At 36.1% G+C, this 27,158-nt stretch overlaps 1 protein-coding gene across 1 annotated transcript in view; it reads right to left on the reverse strand.

Annotated features, from left to right (window-relative positions):
* Pde1c (Phosphodiesterase 1c) overlaps positions 1 to 23,170 on the reverse strand; it is a 105,414-nt gene extending 82,244 nt beyond the window's left edge. The window contains exon 1 of the mRNA XM_068295813.1: positions 23,016 to 23,170. Within this exon, the coding sequence (XP_068151914.1) occupies positions 23,016 to 23,157 (142 nt within the window). The 5' untranslated portion in view covers positions 23,158 to 23,170. The remainder of the gene's footprint in view (positions 1 to 23,015) is intronic.
* Between the last annotated feature and the right edge of the window lie 3,988 nt (positions 23,171 to 27,158).

Genomic DNA, 27,158 nt, shown 5'->3' on the forward strand with positions numbered 1-27,158 from the left:
AAAAGCAAAATATTACAAAAAAAAAAACAAGTTTTGCAACTCTAAACTCTAACTATAGGGAATAATTTTAGTTACTCAAAGCTGAAACTGAAGTAAACACACCACATTTGGCTATCATGTAAACATATATACTAGCTGCTATTTTGACCACAATTGAATTTCAAATTATTCCCTCACTTGCCACCTTTGTAGACCTTGTTAACCGAAACTGTCAGAACCAAACAGAAACTCTCACCAACACTGAAACCAAGCTGAAAATTTATAACTTAAATCGAAATTAAAATAAGTTATTAACTATTCTGTACTTCTCAATCGAAATTTAAACGGGGAACAATTTAAAAATAAAGTTGAATTAATATGGCATTTCATCCTATTAAGGTTTTATATTAAAAGAAACCTAAACCCGGCAAGTAAACCCATGAACTTGAACTGAATGAAAACCAAAATGGTAAGCCAAACTGTAATTGAGCTTTCAGTAACTGTAATTTAGTAGCTACTAAGCAGCAAAAGTGTAAATGAAAGGGAAACAAAAAACTTTTAAGAAATAAATGAAAAGAAAGTTACACAAAAACTAAACCAATCAAAGTACTAAAAGAAAGTAAGGTTAAGTGATTTTAGAACTACTACAAGGTATACATAAGATATGGCTTTGAGGGTCTTAGCCAGATAATAAGGCAATTTATGTTGGTAACAATATTAGGTAAAAATTTAAGTATCAATTTAACATGGGATATGCTTATAAATATTTCTTCATATTATGCTGCTTTCTTTTATAGCTTGTTTGTTTGTTTGTTTGTATTTTTTTTGAGTGCATGTACACATAGTTACATCCTTTGTTGATGTGTTGCCAGGTCCTTGCATATCTGAACATACATATATCCTGCTTAGATTGTATTCACGCTCGACTGGCGAAGGTCAAGCAGTGCGCTTATGAAGTTGACATGAAATCCCCTACCTAAGTCCCAACCTTCCTTTCTTCCTTACTGCCAGACTGTTGGTTGCTTAGTTGTTATTTTTTTTTGTTTTGGTGGTGGAGTGGGTAAGGTGGGGGGGAGGGGTCAAGTGAGGGTTTAATTATGTCAGGTGCTAAAGATGTCGGTTATCGTGCGAAAACATTGTGTGCTTTTGTAAGAGTGTAAGTGCGTATATGTGTATGGCAGCAGGAGCAACCACAGTGCGTATACTTAATGTATGCTTTCGCTGAATTTAAAGCAGATTTGCTTGTTCTTTACCCTGACTACAGAATAAGTTAATTAATTAAAAGTGCAACAAGAGGCGAACAGAAAGAAAGAGATAGTGAGCGAGAACTACAACCAAAGAGAGAAAAAGAAAGGGGAAAAACGTAGAGAAAAGGTCTCGAGTTGCTCTCAGTGCAATCTGTTCCACTTAGTCTTTAGCTGCAACATCTGCGGCTGGGCTTGTAATGTATTTTTAATGCTCTCATTTCCATCTCCCCTTTAATCATCTGCACCTGTATTGAAGCATTATTTTGGAACCAGACCCATTGTTCTTATTTGTGCTTTTCACTTGCTATCGTCTCTAATGGTTTGCCTAATTTGCTCTAATTACTCGAAAAATGTGAGATCTAAGAGAATCAGAGAAGCACACACACACACGAGAGAGAGAGAGAGAGAGAAAGTAAAGGAGCAAGAATGTTATTCAGTTGACAGATGACAAATTTTCCGAGCCAAATGAGTTGTATTGTTTGTACACTGACAATGGCAATGCCAATGCCACTGACATTTCTGATTGTTGTTGCTGCTGCAACAGCTGCAGATGGATGAAAGGACTCCAGGAGACGTGCCACGTTTCAAGTTTATTTTAATTTTTTTTTTTTTTGCTCTATAAGAAACGAAAGACGACTGACGCTTATGTTGCCGTCGTTTTTTATGCGAAACTAAAAACTGAAAGACACAAATGCAAGTGCTTGACAAGCTGAATGAAAACAAGGTGTTGGGAAAATACATTCGGGTAGCTTTTAGACTACATGCACAAGCAAAGGAGATATGCATATAAATAGAAACTAATTTGTAAGAAAATAAGACATGTGAGTACGAAATTTGCTAAATATTAGTTTGGAGTTTAATAATACTCTTGTCTGGAAGTTGAAACACTTTCACTGTGTGACAGAACTTTATTTCAATGACTCAATTATATTTGAACTATAAAGGTATGATGGAACTAGAAAAACTGTATACCAAATCATGTCAGGAAACAGAAACATTTTTAAATCCTTTTTTAAGAGTATTTGTAATACGCAGCCATAACTTGAAAATCACCAATTCAGTTGGTATTAATTAATTCTATTTGGGTTTGATTAGAGGTATTAATATATAGTTATAAAAAAAATAACTTATTTCTCTTAGCCAAAATTTGACAAAAACTTAGCAAAAAGCTTTTTAAATTTGTTTTAAATTTTTAATGTTGTAAACTCGTAAAAATGTTGACAATCTTATTTAATTGTTGAATTGAAAAAGTGGGAAAAAGTTCATTGATATACTCAATATGGTCCAAACTCTACATATATATATTCAAAAGCAATTTTACTTCCCAAATCTTTATCCTTTACGTTTTGTGGTTATTGAACAAATAGCAAAGGCAATTAGCAATAACAATTTATAGTTTAAGAATGACTTTTCTTACCCTCACACATTTCCAAAAATATGAACGTATTATTTAAATAAAGAAAATAAGCAAAAATTATTAATAAAGACAATATATTTAACAATTTAATTTCACAAAATTTTTGTTTATTAAATTTTTGTTCATTCCAATTTAGAATATTAAAGTAACTTAGTTAAAGCACCTGCTCGCAATTTTCTATTTGTTTGAAGCGTATTAAAATGAGAAAGAGAAACAAAAAATAAGAAAAACAGAGAAATACAATAAAAGCTTCAGGCTTATGAAAAATAAAAAATAACTGAGATAGAAAGAAACAGCAGACACTCAGCCAGATAAATAGGCCGAGTTTTTGTGTTTGGCCCCTTCCAACACCCACCCGCCCACGTCTTAAAGCCACTCATATAGCAAATTGAATAAATTGCATGCCATATAATTTAAAGCCTCTATATATTAATGTCAAGTAGAGGCTGGAATGCAGCTGCGAACCACAGAACCAGAGATGAAGGCAGTGGCAATGGCCGCAATAGCAATTTAAATGCCAACAACAATCACATCAATCACATTTACAGTTCATTAATAAATGCGGACATAATTTTGATGTATGACAAAGCATTTAACATAGGCCCGATGACAAGGACGTGGCGGAAAGGACAAACGGAAGAGCATACGAAGAGGGAGCATAAGATCTGATGGGAAAAGGTTGACAGACTACACGATTTGTTAACGTGTAAAGTGACAGGTTTGTGAAATGATTTTATTACTTATTTATTTATATGTAAATATATGTATGTGTGTGTATTTCCTATACTCTGTAGTTGTGAGTTTAAAAAGCATTTTAAACCTTTAATAAAAAGCAGACGAGTGCATGTAGATGTTTCTGTCTATCTGTCCATCTATGTATGTATGGTCATGCGAGGATACCCTTAATGTGCAGTTGTCACGTCAAAGTTCTGTCTGTTTGTCAGTCTAACCAATATGTCTGAAGGTTTCCATCATACCAAAGTCGGTCTCTTTCTTCCTTTATGTTTTTTCTTTCTATTCATTTGTCTGCCTGTTTTGTTGGCTAAACTGTCTGTGCTTTTGCCTTGTTTTCTGAGTTACCCATTTGTCTATACTGTCTACTTTTGTCTCAACGTCAATTATTTTTCTTTGTTTTTTATTTTGTATTTAATAAGAAGGCAGGCATCTCTTTTAAACATTTCAAAAATTTAACAGAATCTGTTTACGAGTGGAAGCTACACTTAGAACCCAGACTTTTTGCTCTGATTGCTAGAAACATTCCCCCATACCCCAATTATCCAAATGTTGCCTAATTTCGATACTTTTGCATTTGATCTGATCTCTATTAAAGTAATAATACGATAAATGAAATTTTTAGTGCGCTTATAACGGCGAAAATTTATTATAATAGCTAACAAAAGCGAGTGCCCTAAAAGGGTTTCAATAAAAGTCGCTTAATTTAGAGTATAGGTCACACCTTTTTGCTCATCTTTTGCATTTGTGTAATTCTGAATTTGTTTCTTCAATAAATTATAAAAAAGTTAGTTGAAAACTCACTTAGTATTAAAATGGGGTTTGAATAACAAGAAGGGATCTCCTTTAGGACCTCAGGAGGTCTTGTTTTGGGTTCTGGACTATCTAATTCATAATTTAAAGGCATAATGGCAAAATGCTGCGTAATTGTTGTTGGCTGCTGTTATTGCCGTTGCTGTCGTTGCGTCTTGGCCCAAGCGGAACAGACGGCAGACGGAAATGGCAAATTGGTTGGCTGGAGAGGAGCCAAAGCGGAAAGGCAGGAGAAACAGAGAATCAAAAGACAACGACCAGGAAAACGACAACAAAAGTGGTTAGTTTCAAGTGCTCAAACACACAGCTAAATGAGGCACAGCCCAGTTAGTTGTAAGCGAGAAGAGAAGTCCGTCCTCGTGCCAGTCATCTCTGTCTCTCTTCCTTTCACAAAATAGAGCAAAAACAGCTGTTTCAATTTTACGCTCGAGCTGCGACCACAAGATGAACATTTTTGCATTTTGATATAATGGTTTCGTTTGTGTTGTGTTTTATTTTTTCCCTGCGAAGGACGAATGAAGATGGGCCAAAGAAAAGCGAAATAGTTTTAAGAAACCTTAAGTTATTTTTAATGATGTTTAAACAAAGGCAACATTTATTAAAGCCCTTGTAAGTTAAGAATAATAGTAAGAAACGAGTTCTTTTATATGAATAACTTAGGCAGCTTTAATTGCAGAAAACAGTCAGCATTTGTCCACTAAGAAAAATTGGTAATATGCTTTCCTTATCTATATTTTATTCCCTCCAGTTGACTGTCTTTATAGTTTATTCTAGTCTTAAGCCTTAAGAAACTACTTTTCATACATAAACTTTAACTTCCTTGAGTGTACTAAGATGACTTTAGTTTTTGGGGCACTTTAATTTATCTAACGAATATTGTATTAGGCAGAGAAAATCAGTATCTCTCTCTTTCTTTCTTTCTGTCTCTGATCTGCCCTCTGCTCTTTATCGTCTGTGTCTTGGAGTCCATTGAGGCGTCATGCTAATCCATCTCAAGTGTCAATTCGTGCGTAGGAACCGAACCGAAGTGAAGTCAATTCAGTCAGCGATTCATTCGACCTGCTGATTGAGCACTTTTTATTTCGGCAGCAGCTTGTCATCCTTCTTGTGAGTTGCTTTTCATTGTTGTTTTTCGGAGCTTTTTCTTGCCATTGCTTCGTTTTTCTTCGTTTTTGTCTTTGGAGCGGAAAATGCTAATAAATAATGCATGCGTCTTTGTGTGTATTTTGTCTGTCTGTTGAGGGTTAATGTGCTGTCAATGGGCCCTTCCTTCTCCTTCCCTTAGTCTCTTTAGCCATTGAATTGCTGAACCTTGCCCACTTGGGAGTAACAATGCAATTGATTTTGCCACGCTCGTCTCCATCCTTACCATCCAAAAAAAAAAAAAAAACACTTGAATTGGCGCCCATGCTGGGTAACATGAAGCAGCTGGCTGGCTGCTATGTAAATGTCGCTGTCAACATAGCCAGAGTGCAGAAGTGCGGCAAGTGGGAGAGATATGGAAGTTGTCCAAAGAGATTGCATGCTCCCTTGGCCAAGATAAACAGCTGATAAGTGGTAGGGAGAAAAACGAAGCCTTGTGTTCAATCTGGAATGGAGGCTCATTCAAAGTGATTTAGTGCCTGTGGTCAAGTGGGCCATATGATTGACTTAACTAAATGAAAGATACAGAGACTCTCTCTTTAAAGACTAAAGTGAAAAGAATTTCTACGCAAAAAAAAAAAAAAAAACAAGTGCGTACTTTTGCTTTCTATTTGCATTCTTTTATGCTTGTATTAAATCTACAAGTACAAGATATTTTTTATATGAATTTAAATTGAAGCAAGAAATGTTGACAACCACAACGTAAATTGGTCCTCAAAGGCACATAAAAATAATTCGAGTTGTAGCCATTTTGCTTACACATATCTAAAAAGCAGATGAAGACGAAGCCGATGGAACGACAGAGCAAGGCAGGGCAGGGAGCGAAATGAAAGGACATCACACATACGCACTGTTGACGGTTAGACAACCATAATGAGATGTCAGCGTTGACTATCAAGTGGCTGCTTTTGGTGGCTAGATGGCTGACTGGCTGGGCACTTGTCATCTGTTGGTTCGTTCATTCCGTTCGCTCTTTGGTTGGTTGGACCCAAGCGACCTGTTTCAAGTGCTGGTCCATGAGAATAAGGGCCACCATGCAAACAAACTGTCGACGTGCTTAACATTTTTTAAGCCATAATGAGCAGCAACAACATCTGCACCACCACCAAGACGATTGAGATTGGGGGCGTGACACTTGTCAGTTTTTGCGTGTGTGTGTGGGGTGAGTCAGAAAAAAAGAAATATAAGAGAAAAGTGCACACGCATAAATCGTATTCCTGGACCAAGGATCCCAACAGCTTCAGACTAATTTTCAAGCTTCACAACCATTTTTAATGATGACAAATGCGCATGTCTTCATCATCGTCTTGATCATAATGATGATGGCGACTTACGACCCAACTACACAACACAACAACCAAAAAGAAAAAAGCAACAAAAAATAAAAGGAAAAAGGAGTTGTGCTTAGGGATAATGCTCAAATAAATTGCTTGGCACACACACACACACACACACACAGACAGACAGAGGGAAATTGTTATTGAAATTGTAAATTATGTCAAGGACACAAGAGAACGCACAACAATTGCAGGACCCATCTTTCTCAACATTTTTCTCTCGCTCTTGTTGTGTATCCTTGTGGAGCATTTCCCTTAATGAGATGGCACTGATAAAGGGGACACAGCCAAGGGAGTGAGAGTGAGTGAGTTAGTAAGTAGGTATTCATTGCCTAGTCCTAGGGGAGCACCAGGATAACTGACAGTTAAAGAGTAAAAGTCATTGACAGCCCCAAAAACTTAGTCAAAGGAAAATTAACAGTAAAATGGAAGGAGTAAAAAGAAAATAATAGAACTTCAGTAATTGACAGTGGCTAAAGTTGAGAAGTGAAAGAAAAGTTAGGTTTTGTTTTTTTATTTTTCTTAATTGCTAATGAGCAAGTTCATCAAACCTCTGCCACCACATTTCTCCTCCTACATATATTGCCCGATTGTTGTTGCTGGCTGTATTGCTCTTTGTTTCATAATTAAAAATGTCTAAGTTGGTCATTTGCATGCCAAACAGTTCTCAGTTACTTCACCATAAAACGTAAATCAGGAAAAAAAAAAAAAACCATCAGGTTTTGTGCACTTAGTGCAGTCAGACATGCGATGTCAAAGGTATGCAGGAGGGGGTTAAGTTAACTCACAAAGGGAACAAACTTAGGGAAAGTTATGGCAATGACCTTAATAACCAAGGCATAAAGAAAATAAAGCTTAAGCCAAGCTGGATATAACCCACAGAGTAAGAGTTATGTATATTGCCTGTGCTTACAATTTCGTTTCGTTCTGCATCGTTTGACGATGGCAGAGGAAAATAAGAGGGAACAGAAAAAAAATGAGTTCAATTTTCAATTTCACTTAAAGGAACCGCCAAAGCGGACCAAAAGTGAGCAACAATCAGCACAAAACCACAGATAAGCCAGCTTAAGCAGCGACAGCAGGAAAAGCCCCAACCAATGGTCATGGCCCACAGTGGCGGCAAATTAAAGAGGGTTTTCGCCGATTTAGCTGGATATCATTTTATCAGATCAGTGAGATTTTACAATATTTGTTTATATGTAAAAAATGAATATCTCTACGACAAAGGATTACATTTTAGGCTACATTTTACACCACACAAGATTCAATTAGCAAAAATCATGAGCCTTAAGATATTTTCATATGGTTAAGCCTAATGAATTAGTATTCAATAGTCATTATTTATTGTTGTCTTATAATGAACATTTCGAAAGTCTAGACGTTGGCTTTCCATTTCGTACACAAATTTATAGCACCGCCACTGGCAAAAGTAACTTCAAATTCATCAAGCATTTCCAATGCCAATTCTCAATTTGCCAGGCACTTCAAAATGACAGGAAACAGCATGTCCAGGAGCCACCCACTTTCGATTGCCTGGGCATAATGCAAAACAACAACAACAACAACAACAACCACAACAACAGCAATAGCAATAGCAACAGCAACAAGAATAACAATGGGTACAAACTGTAAGCCAATTGTATGGTTTCTATGGAATGCACAATAGATACTGAAAAGCGCCATCGATGATGCCGACGATGTTATCCTCTGTCTGTCTTTGTCCGGCATGCGTTTCCTTTTTGTGCAAAATGTTAATACCCCCTCACAATGGTGCACAAAAGGTGAACGGATTCTGGATGGGATTTGAATTTCGCAAAAATGCGAACAGCAGAAGAAAGTTTCAGGCGCGGGAAAGTAGCATACGATGCATACAGAAACAGACAGCAAACAGGAATCTTATGAACACATAAATCAATATTTGCCGGGGCCATTTAAAGCCATTTAGCTGGCACATTTTACTCGTCTCTTTGCAAAGTAGTATTCAGGGAAATTTAATACGTAATTTAGCTAAATTAAATACAATTGGCTATCAACTTTTCAGCTCAATCAACACTACAGGGTGTTACATTAATTTGATTTAACTTTAAAGTGATATCGAAACTTGCTCAAGTGAATTTAATTCTTAGTTGGCGGCCAAGGTTAGTTTCCTGGTAACTCGATGGAGATCCACATCGGCTGCCGGTTTAATTCTATCGCTTTTCCCTCGTTTGATTTCCTTTCTGATTAAATTACTTCTCCTAATCTCTCTCCCAAGTGCTCTATGAAACTGAATTGTCCCCCCGTTGGCGGCCAAATTCAAAGTAAATCTAAAGAAGATTCCGTTTCCTGAGAAAACTATTCGCTCGTTCGATTTGTTGGAAAAACCTTGCATTTTTCTCATCTCATTTTTTTATTCTTCCTTTTTTTTTATCTTTTACAGCCATTGGCATGCAATATAAAAGTTTTATTAAGGACAACTGCCAGCTGCAATGGAAAATGTAACTCTGAGTGTGACAGCATCCAATGGCATTGGCAGCTGAGGAATGCAGTACCAGCGCCTATGTAGGCTATGTAGCCATTCAGTTTCATCTTTTTAAATCTCGGCCTGTCCCACTTGACTTTATGAGCCCGAGCAAACACCATCCAACAGCAGGCAACATTACAAACTTTATGTATTAATGCACTTAAAAGTTCTGGGCAAAGAGGAAACGGATGAAGTGGATGTGGAAGACGAACAGGATGCCAACGCAGGGAAGCATCAGCTGTAAAGTGAGTGTTAAAGAGCTGCCAGACACTTGGCAGCAATTCACCTGGCTCTGATGAGCCAGAAAAGAGTGGGGCATCATGAGAGCGACAGTGAATGGGGACCCCGAAAGCAGACTTGGGGGACTTGGAGGGCGGCAGCAAAATGAAAAATCCTCATACACGTGTTTCTTCCTTTAAGCTTTTTATTAACTTAATTTTGAAGCGACCACACATGGTCGTAACTAACTGCAAATGAAATGTTTTCGCAAGTGACTTGAAGGGTCTTATTTTTCGTTCCTAATTAGTTGGCCTGGAGTATATGGTACATAGCTATGTCAAAGGTCGTTCAAATTAAATATTTACCATGCAACTGAAAACTTTTCATTTGCCTTTTCACATATATTTTGCATATGAAATACATAGACGGTATGTGTTGTGTTCGTTAATAATATTTGCTGCTGTTGTTTTTTGTTTTTGTATATTTTTAATAAGTTAGTTAATTTTCCCTTTCACAAAATCCTGGTGAATTATTGAAATACTCGCTTGCATATGAAATGGAAATTGTATCGATTTCCGCATACGTATGCTTTTGATTATTTATGCGTATCAAGCTACACACACATGTATGTACATGCTTATATGTTAGTGTGTGTATGTGCGTATGTTTGTGTGCATCAAGGATTCCAGCCCAGAAGTAATCAAGGCAAAACGTAAAAAATCATTGAAGCATTCGATGCTTGGTCAGTCACTGGGTCGCTTAAAAGCAAATAAAAACGCACACAGAAGCAAAGACTAAAAAAAGGAAACAAGAAAAATTTCCAAATGGGGTAGTATAGGAAAAAGTTAAGGGTAGTCATTGCCATTGCCAGTGCCTGGCCACTCTTATTTCATTCACTCAGTATGCATGTCTTGGCCTTTATAAGCCTTTAGCAAATACCCGAACATCAACCAAACAGGCTGACAGACTGAAAAAGTGCGGCCTCTCTACATGATTTAGTATGACGGCTTTTTGATATGTGAACTGGACAAAAGAAAAAAAAACAGGGTGTGAATGAAACAAGCACAAGTTTTCAACTTGCCCCACGTTGGGCGCCAATCTTAGATGGTTCCTAAAGAAGCTGCAAGAATTCAAATGTAATGTTAATATCTTCATATTTATGAAAATCCAAATATTCATAGTGAGTTTTACATAACTCATAAGATAAAGTCACAGACCACAAACTCAATGCATAAATTAACTAATAATAAGAGTTGAGACCTCAGTGCAAGTTAAAGTGGATTATAGCCCACATTGGGAGCCAACTTTCGAAAAGAGAGACAGCCTGAAACATTTGCTCAGTTGAAGAAACAATTTTAGAGCTGAAAATCATTTAGAAAGTAATTTTCTCTCCATGTTGGGTGCCAATTTGTTTGTGACTTAATTTGAGAGTTGCAAAAAGTATTGTCTAACAAGTGTAGGTAAATACATACATATATACTTTGCCACACCCTGTATGCACACACAAACACAATTTAGATGGCTCAATTGCCTAGTCCCTTTTGCCTTTGCTTGACCCTTCCACACACACTGATAGTCAAAGTTTTTGCTCCTAATCGCTTCATCAAGACAGACCTCCCTGGTCCAGCAGTGCTTAATAACCCACATATCATTAGAATGCCTCAATTTCAGTTTTACTTATATAAGAAATAAAATGAGTTTACAAACAAATCAAATCAAAAAACAAAACAAAAAGCAATCGTTTGACCAGTTTTTTTTGAGAGCAAAAAAAAGGAATGGAAAAATAAATAAATAAGTAATTGAGTGCAGTCAACAATAAAAATGTTGTTATTGCTCTTACTTCTATGTATGTATTTACGGGTTCCTTGTGATTACAGTGGCAATCCAAACACAAGTATAACAGTGAGATCTGCCACTATGTATATGTGTGTGTGTATAGAGAAAAAGCCAAAGCCAAATAAGTAGAGGAGCCCCGAAGGCAAAGCAGTTGCCACAAACTTGCGAAATGTTGATAGCAAACACAAGATTCATCCACACACATACACACACACACACATACAGAGAACACAAAACTCTTAACTTTGTTGTGTTGCCTGGCCATGTCTCGGCAGGATTCTCTTACTTACTTAGCTGGCTCTAGTTCGGGCTCTTACTCCATGGCCTCCAACGTCTCGTTGTGGCCATAAACTTTTTAAAGTTGGCAATTCAATTTCAATTTGCCTTGGCAAACGTGTGCATCAACAGCAACGCCAACGCCAACAACAACAACAACAGCATCAGAAATAGCAACAGGAAAACGGAAATGGAAATGGTTATCAATGGGTAATGGAAGCTTGTATATAAGTTTCCCGTCGTAATAATAGTAATAATGCTAAGTTCTGTTCAGTTCATTCAGCATTCGGTCAAATCAATTTTCCAAACACGTAAAATCCAATAACTGCATGTACAAGATAAAAAGAAGAAGAAGAAGGAACAATTACCCCCACAGAAATATCGTTTGTCCAGCTCATAAATTTGATTTGTGTTGCAACCATAAAAAAAAAAAACAAGAAGAAGGAAACATGTCGAAATAAAAACGAGAAGGACAATTGATTGCAGGTCGGTCATAAAAAAAAAAAAAAAAAACAAAAACAAAGAAAATTGTCACTGGATTTTTTATAGATTTCTTGCCATAAAGCTTGCAATTAGTTGTAGCAAAAAAAAAATATATGTATATATATTCGCCTGTTACTTTCGCATTGTTGCTTTCAATTACGTTAAGGCAAGTTTACTAGATTTTTATCAGCAAACGAAACAGAGAGAGAGCGAAAAGTCTGCGGGTCATAAACACACTAAAACCAAGGGAATATCAACTACTACAATAACAACAACAACAACAGCAACAGGAAAAACCAACTAACAAACTATGTTACTTAGTGTTGGCCACGCCCTTTCATGCGCGCATAAAAATCGAAAGGAAAGGAGAGGCAAACGTATTGTGTATGGCGTGTGCTTTGGCAGTGTCATTCTCTACTAGTGACACACCCAATCACCTAACAAGCAACTACCACTTTGAATACCCTGCATTTTGTGTTTCTTGAAGGTATCTACGAACAGATAAAGCAATACAATACTTCTCTATTTATAAGTAACTAAAGCATTATCCAAATAAAGGTTCTCTATTTGTATGGGAAGGAAAAGCGAAAGAAAACTATTATCCTATATTAATTGATCAACTTGGCTTTAAAATAGTTGCTGAAATTTAGACCATACTACAAATATATCGGTTTGTCTTTTCACTACTGTCTTAAACTAACTTAATTTATCAATAAACATATGTACATATGTGTATACATTGATGCAAATAGAAGTTAAAGAATTTCCTCTTCTGAATTGAATAAGTCTTTCGTAAAGTGGCATAAAAACGAAAACAGGAGATCTAAAAGTCCTTAAAATTACATATGTATTTTGAATGAACGTTCCTTTGGCTTTTGGTACAGTGGAAAGGAATACGTCGTTTGCTGGAGAAATACTTCCCCCTTTTCCCATTATAATTGCTTGAATTTTCTAAAATCTGATGAACAAACCACGATATATTTGAAATCACAATAATATTTAACTTGTCTTTATTTTCGAATGACAAAGATTGTCCAAAAGAAGTAAAGTTTTAGTTCTTGCTCTAAACCAAATCTGATCAGGGTATCCTAAAGTGCTGCTCATTCTATGACTTTAGTATATTTTTCCTTTTTGTGATTCCATTTTCTCTTGTAGAAAACTTTTGCCGCGTTGATTTTGAAATAAATGCGGGTTAAGGCAACGAAACTGTCTGTGATAAAACGTTGAGTCAAAAGTTGCCTACGGCTACAAATTATGCAGAGCACTACAGCCAGTCAGCCAGCCAGTCCGTCAGCCCTTCAGTCAGACGGCCTGTGATAAGTAGATGGCGGCGGTATAAACTCATTTATATTGAGCCACTGCAAAACTGTTGATATACACAAACACTCACTCGCGCACACCCACACAAATGTATATTAGTATATAGCCTGCAGGACATTGTTGTTGGTAATAATTTGATAGCGCCACCTGCCATTATGGGCAGGAACTTTAGCTTGAGAGCTCTTTTCCTTTCAGCCAGACAAGGACTCGCAGAGAGAAAATTCAATTCAAAGCTTGTTCTCAACCTTTTTCGGCCATTGCATTTGGCCATGGGAAAAACTTTACATCTAAAACTGAAGTTTGCTTTAAATTAAATTTACGCCGCAGCACTTAAACACAGCGAAACTTGGGCACGTTTCGAATATAAAGCCATAAAATGGAAAAAAGAAACAAAAACAACACAAACGACACAAAAAAAAAAGAGAATGGAAAACCCAAAAGAAAAGTTCTTACCTATAAAATGTATCACCTGCTGTGTTATTGTTTTTGTATCCATACATACGTATGTATATAGCAATGTAAGTATATAGATATATATTTATGCAGTGGTGGACCGGGCTTAAATAAAAGTCACCGATGATTGCCATAATAATTTATACCAAGCCAGCTGTCTTTCAGTATTCTCTTTTTCGCTTTTCTTTTATTATTTTTTTGGTAAGTAAATTGATAAAAAAGAAATAAAAAGCAAAAAATATATATTGCTGATGCTGCGGCGTATACGTAATATGCGTATATGCTGCGTATGATTGATGATGGTTCCAACAATTTCAATTAGGTGTTAGGTTAGAAGTGGTTGTTTATAATAAAAGAGACAGGTCCAGGGCCAAGTCTAAGCATGAGAGTGGATGGAGATGAGTGGTGGGTGGTTGAGTGAGAAATAGCGATGACATTGCAATATGGAAAAGGTGTCGGGCGAAATGTGGCAAGAGCAGGTGTGCTAAGTTGAAAGACTAAATGGATCACAATGGAAAGGAAACTATGCGGGCAAATTAAATAAAAGCTTTGAATTACATTCTGGTCAATAAAACAATTGCGGATTAAAGTTTCATTTATTATATGTGAAATGTGACAGTGCTTTTGACAATTGTGGGCATACACGTTAAAAATGAAAAAGTCAACTTCATAAATTAACACATTAACACTTTTCACTAACATTATACAAAAATCGAATGAAATGAGAATTAAAGGTAAAAAAATTCATATTTAAAATTTTTTTCCGTCACTGTATGCAAGAACTTAAACATTTATTTAAACTATTTTTCGTTGCTAGAAATTTGTAAATATTTGATGAGTTGTTGAAAAGATATTTTAATAAATTAACGTTTGTCCTTTTGAGGCTGTTTTTATACTTTCACATATAATAAAGCTAATCAGTATCTGTCTGTCTGTTTAAATTCAAATTAGTTTGTTAGATTTAGAGTTATTACTAGGAAACTTTGTAGTTGAGTTTACTTTTCAAAAAGGAAGCTATTTTGTTGAAATTGGAGCGATCGGATAACTATAAGATATAGGAATCTGCCAAATAAGACCGAAGTAAGACCTTTTTGATAATGTCAGAGAGATGGATTTCTATTGAATACGTTCCGATTTTTAGTTTTGGGAGTAAGAGACGCCAAAACTTAAATATTCTTTGCTGCGTTTTCTAACTATTTTTACATTGGAGACATAGAAATTTTTATATAAGTTCGAAAAGAGAAATGAAATAAAGGCTTCTAAGTGGTTTATAGGCTTTTTACTAGGGATAGGTCAAGAATTTTTACTCTGTGTGTGGTAAAATTTAAAATAAGCAGATTTTAATCAACAAGTGTGTTTAATTATTCCTAGCAAAACTTATTCGTAGGACATCTTGTCGATGAGTCTAAAAAAGAGTGTTTACTTTATGAAAATTTAAAATCTATTTAACTTTAAAAATGCAAAATTAAAATGGTTTTTAAAATATTTTATTTTATTGTAATAAAATTGACAGTTTTGCTGATTTTTTTTAGCCTGCAAAATAAAAAACCGAAGCTCTACAAAGATTGCGTTTATCGATGCATGAAAAAACCTTGTTTATTTTATTCCGATTTCAATGGTAAATCTTGCATATAATTTCACAGCTATAGCATCTGAAAAAAAAAGAACTAAAAGTAAGCTGTTTTTGCAACAAAAAAAACATTTAATACCAGTGAGTTTTCATTCAATAAACCAGTCTCTTCCTATAGATGAAAGCCAAAACTGAGTTGCCGTATCCGTTGTTGGTTTTTCCAGGAGCGAATAACCATAAACTATTTCTTTTTGGTTACCCATACGAATTGATGTACGACTATTTGGGGAGAGACAACGGCAAAAGAACTTCCCCTCAATTCAGATGCCAATCGAGTTGGTTTTTCTGTTTTTTAAATTAAATTTTTTTCTTCCTAGGAACGTGGAAACGTAAAATAAACAACAACAAGTTGTGTTTTCTTTTTGTATTATTTACACACACAAACACTTTGGCATACTGGCATACTAGAATCGAATTCATGTGGGTGATATGTCTGAGTGGTTTTCTGTATTCTGTGTATCATCGGGCAATAAAATAAATATGAATTCAACGATGGATTGGACCAACAATAATACTATAGTGTTGAGTATATATATATCGTATATATATAGACTGAATGGGAAGCAACTTTTACTTTCACTTTCAAGCTACGCACGTTTCACTTTCATTGCGTGGGCATTAGTTGGGCAATGGGCGGGGTTTTATTTTTGGATGGGGGGAAGTGGTGATGTCTGATGATGGTGGGTGGCATTGCGTTTGCGTTTCAATTTCCGTTGATTGAAGTTACCGAAATGAGTTGCCAAACACCTGGTCGAGCCCGGCAAAAGTTTGCTTTGCCTAGAGTCTTCAACTGGAAATTGAGAGCAATCTACTACGGAAACGATGGCAATTAAATTGAATGCAAACGCCATTAAAGCCAAAAAAGCGGAATATAGCACCATAGAGAATAATAGATGGTAAGCAAGAAACAGAGAGAGAGAGAGAGAGAGAGAGAAGAGGCAAGAACTGAGTTTTAGATATTTACCTGACAGTTTTATGAGCCTTTCAGCTGCTGCTGCCTAAAACTTTTAGCCTAAGTAGTTTCATTCGATTAACACACCCAATACACACACACACACACATATATATACACAGAACTTTTAACCACCAACTTAACAGAGTCTTAGGCCTGATGATGTTCTCATAAACTTTTAATTGAATTCTAAGCCTGAGCTAAAACTAGAACATTTTTATTTGTCACATTCTCTAGACCAAGACCAGAAAGCAGACCGAGTCACGTGAGACTCAAAATTTTACAGGACGTCAAGCTAACGACTTTCCGTTATGGCAACATTTCAATTTCCTGTGTCCTGTGTGAAAAATTAATGCCAAATTCGAAACAAATTGCAAAAAGCAAATGTTGAAAATGTTTTTTCCCTTGTTTGTGTTTCTCTCCCATCTCTCGTGAGATTGCAAGAGGAGAAAGAGATAGTATTGAAAATGACAACAGGAGAACCGGAAGTAAAGGATGGCAGAGTATGTATATCGATGATTTCAAGCTCATGCCAAAATTTAACCTATTTGATAAGGGAATCGACGCCAACTTAGCACTTGAAGTCCAATAAGTATAACTAATCATAACAATTTTTAAAGAAACAGAAGATAAGTTTTGTTGATTTGATTACTTAGAAGTAATATAATTAATTTGATGGCCATGCTTAGCTTAACAATCAAACTACTTTGGAGATCTTTTGAAACGATCACGAGACTACCAAAACGATTTAGCCATCAAGAAATATTTTTGAAAAGGGACATCATATTAGATGTTCTATTACTGATACTGAAAGAAAGATCTCTTGCTAAATTCGACAAAGTTTATTAAAACTTTTAATCAAGCCAGTTTGAGAACAAATATACCCTTTTTGTCTTAGATACTGGATAGAAAAACATTTTTGCCAAAATTTGCCCGCAAACCTCAACAGAATTTTTGACAGAACCAAAAAGTGGAGGAAACTGTGGGTAGGGCCACTCCGTTGCCTCTCCTACACAACAAACATCCACACCATCATAATGTCTGTGTGTGTGGGTGTGTGCTTGGGCGGTTGGGTGTGAAGAAGGACCTGTCGCTGGCATTTAGTAGCTAAAGCGGAAAATCAATGTTACCAGCATCAACAACAACAACAACAAGAACATCATCTTGTCAGCTTGCTAAGGTCGTCACCTCAATGCCTAAGGAATGTTTTTCATGGTTCCCTACCAGCTTTGCCCACACCATTCTCAATTTAAATTTATAAGCGCACAAATTCTTGATATGTCATTGTTATCCTTAGCCATCCTTAGATCCCCATACCACACACACACACACATACTTATACATTTTATAGCAGGCAGCAGCATTTTGAACATAAATTAAATGGCTCCATAGCAATAAAAAGCAAATCAATTTGAGCGTGAAATCGATTTTCATTTATGTACATTGCTCCTGTGTGTTGCAGTCTTTGTCGCCCAAATCGATAAATCGTCCATTGCAACAGGTTACGGTAACTGTAGTAAATCCATTTGAAAAACACAAACCAGCAACCAAACAGCCAACATCCAGTTACTAGTTACCAGCTCCCAGCTCCCAGAAGCTGACGTTCAACGACTATGTCATGGCTGTAATGGCTGCACACAACCAATAACCAACCAAAGCAAATGGCATTGCAATCGTTGGAACCACTGTGATTAATGACGGCACTGGACAGAGAGATGGTCGATGGAAAAAGACAGGGCTAAAAGTGCTTTGGGTCTGGCAACTCTTGCAATGGCGACAGCAATCAAAGTGCAAAATGTGCTCAGATTTTCATTAACAGGGGAGTTTGAAATATCTTTAAATTGCATGAAATGCAACGGAAAGTTGAAGTTTTTAGAAAACAAACGAGCCCAACAGAAACTAAAATAATCAAAAATTACTACAGGTTTAAAATTTGTTAATCAAATCACTTATATGTAAGGGTAAAGTGCAATTTTAAATTATCTTAACTGAACAAATCTAATTAGAAAACAATCAGATGTTCTTAAAGCGGTATGGTAGATTTTTGTTACTATAGCGCTGCCATATTCTACACATATGTACAAACTTTTGGGCATAAGTTTGAGCAAGCATATTTTTAACCCGCACAAAGTTGCCAGACTTGTGGAGTTAATGCGACGCCACGTGTGGCAATCGATAAGTTTTCCGATTGTTTTAAGCATCATCAAAGTGAGCAGAAGTGCAAAGAATTAGCGCATAAAAATATATGTATATTCTTCGCAATCATGGATCCTCCTAGTGCAAAATCAGACGGAAAAGACTCCAAATCATCCGGAAGAGCCAGGCGTTATTGCGCCTTGGGAGATCATTCTCTTCGCAGACAGCATAGGACAATCCAGGATCGCAGTTTACTAAACTTTGGCCGCAGAATTTATATAGAGCTAGAATCTTCCAGCGCGGTTTGTTGCGTCTGCTACGATATCTTGGCGGCCATAAAACTAAGGAACGACCGTCGTCATCATATCAAGGACCAGTCCCAGATGCCGGATATAAGCTCGGAAGACGATGATGATGACAAGCCCGATGAAGGTGACAAGCGGAAAATTGAAAACCCCAAAGGCCCTCAAGCTGAAACTACTGCATGCTAATGGTCGATATTAGCTCAAGCTAACCAATTGTCAGTGAGATACAAAAATAAAAATCTTAATTAACTGGCATATGTTATAGTTTTATTCAATGTATTAATCTAATCAGCAGTTTAATACTTTTTTTTTATTTAAGGTCGAGGAATCCCTTTAGTCTTTTCTAGAAGAAAGTTTTTTTTGGCGTCTCAAATTTTTGCGGTGAAAAATGTAACCTTCACGTGAGTTTGTACCAGGGTTGGATTTCAGTACCAGGGTCTCATTAGTCGATAAAGCCACCATTGGCACGCTTAAGACCACGTGTGAATATAAGGGAGTGCAGCCCATACATACATATGTATCTTTATATTCAATTCTATCAATTTGATGTCTGGCAAATATGTACATACATATCTAACGCGATGGGTAAGTCCAGGGCTATAGTGAAGCGTTTACAACTGCATGATATTAAACCAAGTTAATCAGGTTTTCAGGATTTACGTGGAAACGCTATTCAAAGGCAAACACACAATAATGTACATATGTATGTATGTACATATGTACATATAAATGTATGTACATATGTATGTTTGTAGAATCGCCGAAGCAGAGACGATGGTCCATACAGTGCCGAAGGCTGCCAGCACTTTTCCTGATTCCATTCTTTCGTTACCAACTAAGAAATGCATAGTGCTCCATTTTAGAACCCAATTTTGGAAGTCTCTTTCAATATTGATCAAAAACTTTATATTCCATAGCAGTGAAGGCAAGAGAAAGCGAGATTTGAAAGAAAGTTATATTTAGTTTTGATTTTTGAAAGACTTTAGTAGGTACTTTCTTTCAAAAATCGTTTAAAATATTAGTTTGCGAGTAAGATAATTTAATTATAAGATATTATAATTATGTGAAAAAGTAATCGAACTACAGATAAGCAAAGTTTATGCTTTTTTTAAAATGTTTTGGCAGAAACAAGAAGTTACTTCCTTTTTTGAGTTCTTAAACTTTAACTCACATCAAAGGGGTTGAAGCCTATTGCATTTGCTAACCCTGCTGGGTGGCTAAACTGAACTTGTTTAGAGTAAATGTGATTGTTAATCAAGGTTCAAAGTTCATTTAATTCTATCGATAAACTCTCAATAGTTTTGGTCCTTGCTTACGTCAGTTACATTTTAGTTCGTCAAATGGAATTACAGTATTTCGTTTTATTTTTTTGCTGTCATTATTTTTAATTTGCGCATCTATGACAGGTAGGGCCGTCAGGACACAGGACAACACGACAGCAGGACCTCAGGGCACACCGACGAACCTGAGCCTGACCATCCCACAGCTGGCGTTGACAATGCAATTTCCGTCAACAGCCAAAGAAGGGATATACTTGTAGAAGAAAGAAGAAGGAAGAAAATTGAGCAAAAGCCAGTGAGAAAGTGAGAAGGTGGCAGAGAGTATGAAAAAGGATGTTAAGGACATGCCCAACTGCACACGTTTGTGTTTCCTGTTGATGTCGTTGCTCAGTTTTGTGGCGGTTGCTTCCTGTTCAGCTCCAACTGCTGCTGCTGCTTTTGTTGGTAGAACTTGTGCATACAGAATCAACAATTAAAGATTAAAATGTCACACTAAAAGTTTACCCATCCGAGTCGCTCCTCCCATGCATACATACGTATATACACAAAGGCAACACCAGAACTTGCCACTTGCTTCAAACCGCACCGTCATTGCACATGGCTAAGACTAAGGCTTATTAACAAGAAGCTAGTGACGCACTTTGAGTGGCTGCTTTTGGTCTTGTGGGAATCGCTTGTTCCTTTTTGGTACCATTTTAATTGCATTACGCCTGTGGAAATTGCCGAGTGTGGCCTGGGGTCCTGAATGCTGGTCTCTCAGAGGACTCTGCTGGCCTCTATTTTCTCCTTTTGCTCTTTTCTCACAAGTTTTAATTGATGTCATACAGCTGATGCAGTTTATAGCCTCTCCAAGCACTTCCAAGGACGACAGCCTCATTGCCCGGACACAAGATACGAAAAGGAGCATAAAGAATGGATAGGAAAGGAAACAATTCCAACGTTATACGCCCCATCAATAAACTTTAAATGACATTTTAAATGGACATCATTAAAAATTCGTTAAGTGGTAGGATAGATATAAATTTGCAACTGCAGATCGACAGTTCGAGATGCAAAAGCAATGGCAGCAACACTTCATTTAAGCCGGTATGTATTTGGTATCAATTAAAATTAAATTTTCACATTTCTCCATATCAAACAATTCACAGATTTTCCACACTCTGGCACTGACAAAGACACACTCACACAAACACACGCACACACTAAAGTCAGAAAATCTTCTTTAGTCAGCACATAATCTGTTTTCAGCCTCCGCCGGGAACTTGGAGTTTCTTTTTTTCTTTTGCGTGCCGTATCAAATCCAAGGATAAGGCAAAGTTATCTTTACTCTTGTCTTTGCTTTCCTTTTTCCCTTCACTTGATACGTGGGCACATTTAACGCATTTCGCACGTGAGTTTCCAATTTCAATGTTTGTGTTTTCCCAGACACAAAGCAAACGCCAATTGAGTTTATATCCCAAACAAAAAAATATAAAACTAAGCAAAAACGCTGGCTAAAATAATTGAATAAACAACTGCGAGAATTGTTCTCACAATCGACAAATATAGTCAGATAGAGCAACTAACTAAAAGTATTTATTTACACGGCCAGGAACAAATTAATTATTCAATACAACCCGCACATTTTCTTCATGTATATAATTAAATTTTCACTTTATTCCATATAATTTTCGTACATAAAATGAAAATGCAAATACCATGCTGATTCGCATTGATCAATCGATGATGATGATGATGATGATGCTGATGCCATTCTGATAAAAATGAGCACATTTGCTATATGAAATGAGATTAATTAGCTTTTCACTATTTGGATTACTTATGAATGTTGATTTCCGCTACAAAAACCAACAAAATATTCGATAAACATATATGTAAATATGTGCATAACGTAAATTCAAATTAACATTTATGACAAGTCTCTTAATGAACCGAAAAAGTGAGGCTTTAAATTGTGTTTACAAGTGCTAAAGTAGTCGAGGTAATACTGGAATAAATGGAGCCCTTTAAAGATTTGTGAGTAAACAAACTCTTAGTTTTTGAATGATTTGCTCATTCATTGATTCGATTCCTCAGATTGATTCATTTAGTTAAATAGTGAAAGATATGTAGGTCCGTGGTGGATAATGGATAGGATCTATCTTATCTGAAGTTATACAAATAAGTTGCATTAGCAATATTACTGGATTCTGGGAACGGACAAATCGAAAACATAACATTGCTCCTTCGATGTGGGTGCATATGAAACAGAGACAGTATTGCTTCTAGGTGAATGACAAAGTAAGTACTTTATATGGATGTAGTTGGAAATTTCCAAGAATTATAATGGGAGGAAAAATCTTGACAGCCTTTGACTTTCTGCTTGTACATAGATAATTAGATTTCCATCGATCTTCTGCATGTTGCCGTCTACCTCCTATTTACTCTGCATCTCTGCCATTCCATTTCAATGTCTCTCCTTTCCTTTTTTGCACTTTGTCTATGCATATTGCTTATGGGAGCGAGAATTTTGCATATTATTTACTTCTACCTACATACATATATGTTGCACGACATGAACTTGTCATTCACATTGCCATTTCGCATTTTTTTTCTTCTTTTTTTTTTTGGGTGCTGGTGAAAGTGACAAAATCGATAAGGAAAAGCGTGGAATAAATTGGTAGGAGCACAAGCCAGAAGAGAAGGAGATGGTAAAGTCCCAAACACCTGGCATAAACACACCCTCACACCCACACACACACCTGCATACTAGAAGTTGTGTTGTGTTGTTGTGGGACGATGTCTGTATGCGGTGGGGGCCAATGCCAATTGGCGACCTTGTTATAGCTGCCAATGTCGTTCGATAGAAGGAGAGAGAAATACATTCACTGTGCATAGATCAAATAAACAGAGACAGGCCAAAAATAAACAATTTACCAGGCATTGCATTTTGTTTACCCTTCTTAGGTACTCACCGATTGTATAGGTGGCGCCATCCACCGTGAATGTGGCAGCCTTGCATTTGTTAAAGAAACGTGAGGCAAAATCCAAAGCGGAGTTCTTTAAACTAGATGACACGCGGCGTATAGGTGAATCCGGGCAGGATGTGGCTGCCATTGTGTGTCCTGTTGTCGTCTGATGCAGGAGGGGTTCCTGTTGTTGTTGCTGATGCAATGATGTCACACTGCTGGTCACCGTGTTCGCCGATGTTAATCTGGCCGTCAGCAGAGCTGAAGCCGCCGTTGTTCCTGTTCCTGTTGTTGCTGCTGCTGTTGCCGCGTGTGAAGCGTGTACTGCCACCGGAGTGGCAGTTCCCGGAGCCAAACGACGCGGCATATTTGATAAATTTAAATTGGACATGTTCCTGCCTCACGTTTTGAGCTCGGTCGGCCTTTTATGTTGTTAACTTTGCCTCGTTTTGATTATGATTTTAGTTTGTTATTTTCACTTTAGCTGCTCACACACATTTTGGTTAAAATTTGCAAAAATTTTCACTAAAACAAGGTCGTCGTGGGCGTAAATTTGGTTGCCTGTAATTGGCAATGGGCAGATAGCCAAGCCAATTTGTTGCAATTAGCCAAATTGAATTTTATTGATTTAATCATATTAAAAGGGTGTAAATTAAAGACCACAGATTTATGCGACGAAGATAATTGATATAAAAAACGATTGAGTCAATGCAAAAGGTTGTTGTATAAATATATAAAATAAAATATTAACCTTGAGTGAGTCCATATAACTATTTATTATTTCTTTTCTCAACTATGTAAATTATCTTAGACTTGGCAATTCAATTAAGTTCTTTTGATCTTAACAAGATTAGGAACTTACTATACCAGTTTATTTATAAAAGAGTGGAGCAACGATCTTCAAGTTAATTTCAAGAAGAAAGTAATATAGGTTCTTGATAAGAAGAAATATCTTAATGGCATGAACCACAAAAACAGAAAACAGAAACATAATAAAACTTACAAATTTATGGAAAGAAAAACTTACAATTTTCTTCTAATTTTTCGCTTAACAAAACTAAATCCTAACAAAATATTGTCTTGATGGTATTTCATATTATAAAAGGATATATAAACAATATTCAAACTACAATCCGCCGATTAAACAAAGTACAGAGTAAAAATCTAAACGTATTCAATGTTTGATGTTAATGTCCAGACAAACAGTAATCATAATTTCTACAGTAATCAGTGTAATTTTAATGAAATTCTTTCTTTTCAATCGCTTACTTAGCCAATTTTCTTGCACACACATTTAAGAATGTTATTTAAGTCTTAGTGTTATTTACTATAATTAAGTAAATGCCATTAGATGAAATTCAGTAAATTATATAAAATTGTAATCCGCAAAGCATTCATTAAAGACCACTAAATGGCCTCAAGTATGTCCATACAATATTGTGGCTCATATTTATCGAAGCAATTTATCAGTTAGCTCTTAACTCACATGCCAACAATAATTTCAAATGCAATTTTCAATTTAGCTTTTTGGAAAATCTAACCATAATTGCAATTACAACAATCTGCCACACGCAGAGACACGCCCACACAAAAGTGTCGATTAGATTTGCTGTGATGATAACAACGATAATGAACGCGATGATGAGTATGATGATGATAATGATGCCTATGATAATTGTAGTCAATAAAAATCGTATTACCCCATGGGCAGGTGAAATGGTTGAAAAGTGAATGCGAAAGTGGATCCCAACAGTCGAGAGTTGATGACTTTTACAGTTCTGACGCTCTCTCTTACTCTACAATATATACTTATATCTCCTTCCCTTTCCAATCTGAAATGCGACGAATTAAAGTAAATTGCTTGGAAATAAGTACCAACACATACACAGACCCACAACCACACCAACACACACACACACACATACAAACACCCAACCAGATGGAAGGCATAATGTCAGACAATGAATGCCTTTCTGCGGCTAAAATTGTGTTGGTTGCCTCAATGTTTCTGCAGGTTTTCAGTGTTTCTGGTTGAGTTTCCTGGTTTTCTGTGATAATGCCATTCAAATGTATACATTAAAGCGTCTGCCATAGCCTGCTATTTGTTGTTAGACTCATCCCCCGCCCGCCAATTTTACTTCTCTCTCCCTAGTTATGGCTTTTTTGTTTTGTTCTTGCCTCGCTTATCAACGCTGTGCGGAATGGCGGAAGGCGCTAAAATTGCCACATATATACATATTTATATATATGTATGTATGTATGTATATATAAAATATGTTCAAAATGTTGCCGAGGCCTATGAAAAACCAACAAAGTACAATAAAAATAAATGTGCGTGAAAAAAATATGGAGAAGGCAAAACTGGCAGACAGAGTAAATGGGAGATTGAGGGCATCAGATTGATAAAATGATTATTGACACAATTAATGCTCAGTGTATGTATATGCATGTTTGTAGGCATAAATATATTTTGATTTAGAAATGTAATTGATGTATCAATAAAAATGTAATTAAAGCTATTTAATGGCTTTCGGATAATCGCCTAAAAAAAGAGAAGCGAACATGAAATTTAAACTCATGGAAAAAGTGAGTCCCATAAAATCAAATTCAATTTCATTTAAATTCAAACGTTTTTCCATAACTTTCTTTGGACGGAAATGCCAGAAGCAACAAAACAATACTTGATTTAAATAATTTATGAAAAAGGTTTGCTTCAATGAGATTTCGTTAAAATATTCAAACACTTTTCCTGTTTCAATGACCCAAAGCAAAAGGAATTTCTTTGAATGGCAAAAAAGAAACTTACTTGAAATAGATATGTATTTGAGTTGAAATAAAGCAGAAAATACCAAAAAATCGAAATACGACTAAGCTGAAGTGTGTATATTCTTGGGGTTTATCGACTATGCGTCTCAAGGTGATCAAGAATAAAAAAATAATTGTCTAATATATATTATGTGGTCGGAAAAGAAGTCTTTGTCTTCTGCCATTGTCTTACATTTCAAATTGAGATCAGTTTTCGAACCATCCATGATTATTCGCCAATACAAACTAGTCAAGTACTAAGTCTTATTCTCGATACTAAACATTTCAGTACAGACAAGAGTCTCTAAGGATCTGTTTGAATCTGTGTCAATATAATGTTATACATATATCTCAATTTGGGGACTAATTAACTTATCCTTGTGCTTCTCTGTTTTCCACCTCTCATGCAGTTATTGCTAGTACTGTCAAGACTTTAAAAACTTTGAATAACTTCAAATCAAATGCATTTATATGTCAATCTATCTATGTGAATACATTTTTCAATATTAATTTTAATAATAAACTAATATTCTAAATAAATTGACTTTAGCTGCTGATGTCATATACAATTTTAAATAGAAAATATAATATGAAAATTCATTTCCTGCATTTGTAAAATGTTTGTAAAAGTTTTCCTTGCTTTGTCTACACAAGCGAGGATAGAACAAAAATACATTTTGAAATCTAACCACACAAAAACACTCAACTGACAAGCGTTTATTCATTCATTCATTCATGCCCACACACACACACACAAACGCTTACATCCATTCAACATCATTTCATTTACTCATTCATTTAGTTACAAAAATATTAAAGACTGCGTCATATGAAGTATGAAGAGTCTCTTCCATTCCCTCCGCCCTCTTCGTTTCATTTACCCTTGCAGGCTCTCTCAGCGCGAATATAGTATTATCACGTAGGTAGGAACATTCATACACATACATATGTATGTATATGTTGTCCATATATGTCGAATATAGACTGTCTTTTATGTATGACATTTGAGGCATGAGAGAATGTCAACACCTTTGTAACTGTAACTGTGTGTCTGCGGCTATGTGTGTTTATGTGTTTGTGTGTGTTGACGAAGTGGCAAGCAGTTCAGGCTAAAAGGAAAGCTGAAACTTGGAAATATGGATTTTATTTTTTTATTTTCATCATTGTGTCAGAATAGTGTGTGTGTGTGTGTGAGAGAGAGAGTGTGTGGGTGTTTATGTCTGTGTGTACTGTTGTGTTATGATGTTACGCCCTTATTTTTATGTTTTATTGTATTATAATAAGTTTTAGTTTGGCCAGAGTATACCAGCTCGCTGAATTCCTTCTGGCGTGACTATCTATATT

The sequence above is a fragment of the Drosophila tropicalis genome, unplaced genomic scaffold (assembly GCF_018151085.1).
Source record: "Drosophila tropicalis isolate 14030-0801.00 unplaced genomic scaffold, ASM1815108v1 contig_845, whole genome shotgun sequence".
Lineage (NCBI taxonomy): Eukaryota > Metazoa > Arthropoda > Insecta > Diptera > Drosophilidae > Drosophila > Drosophila tropicalis.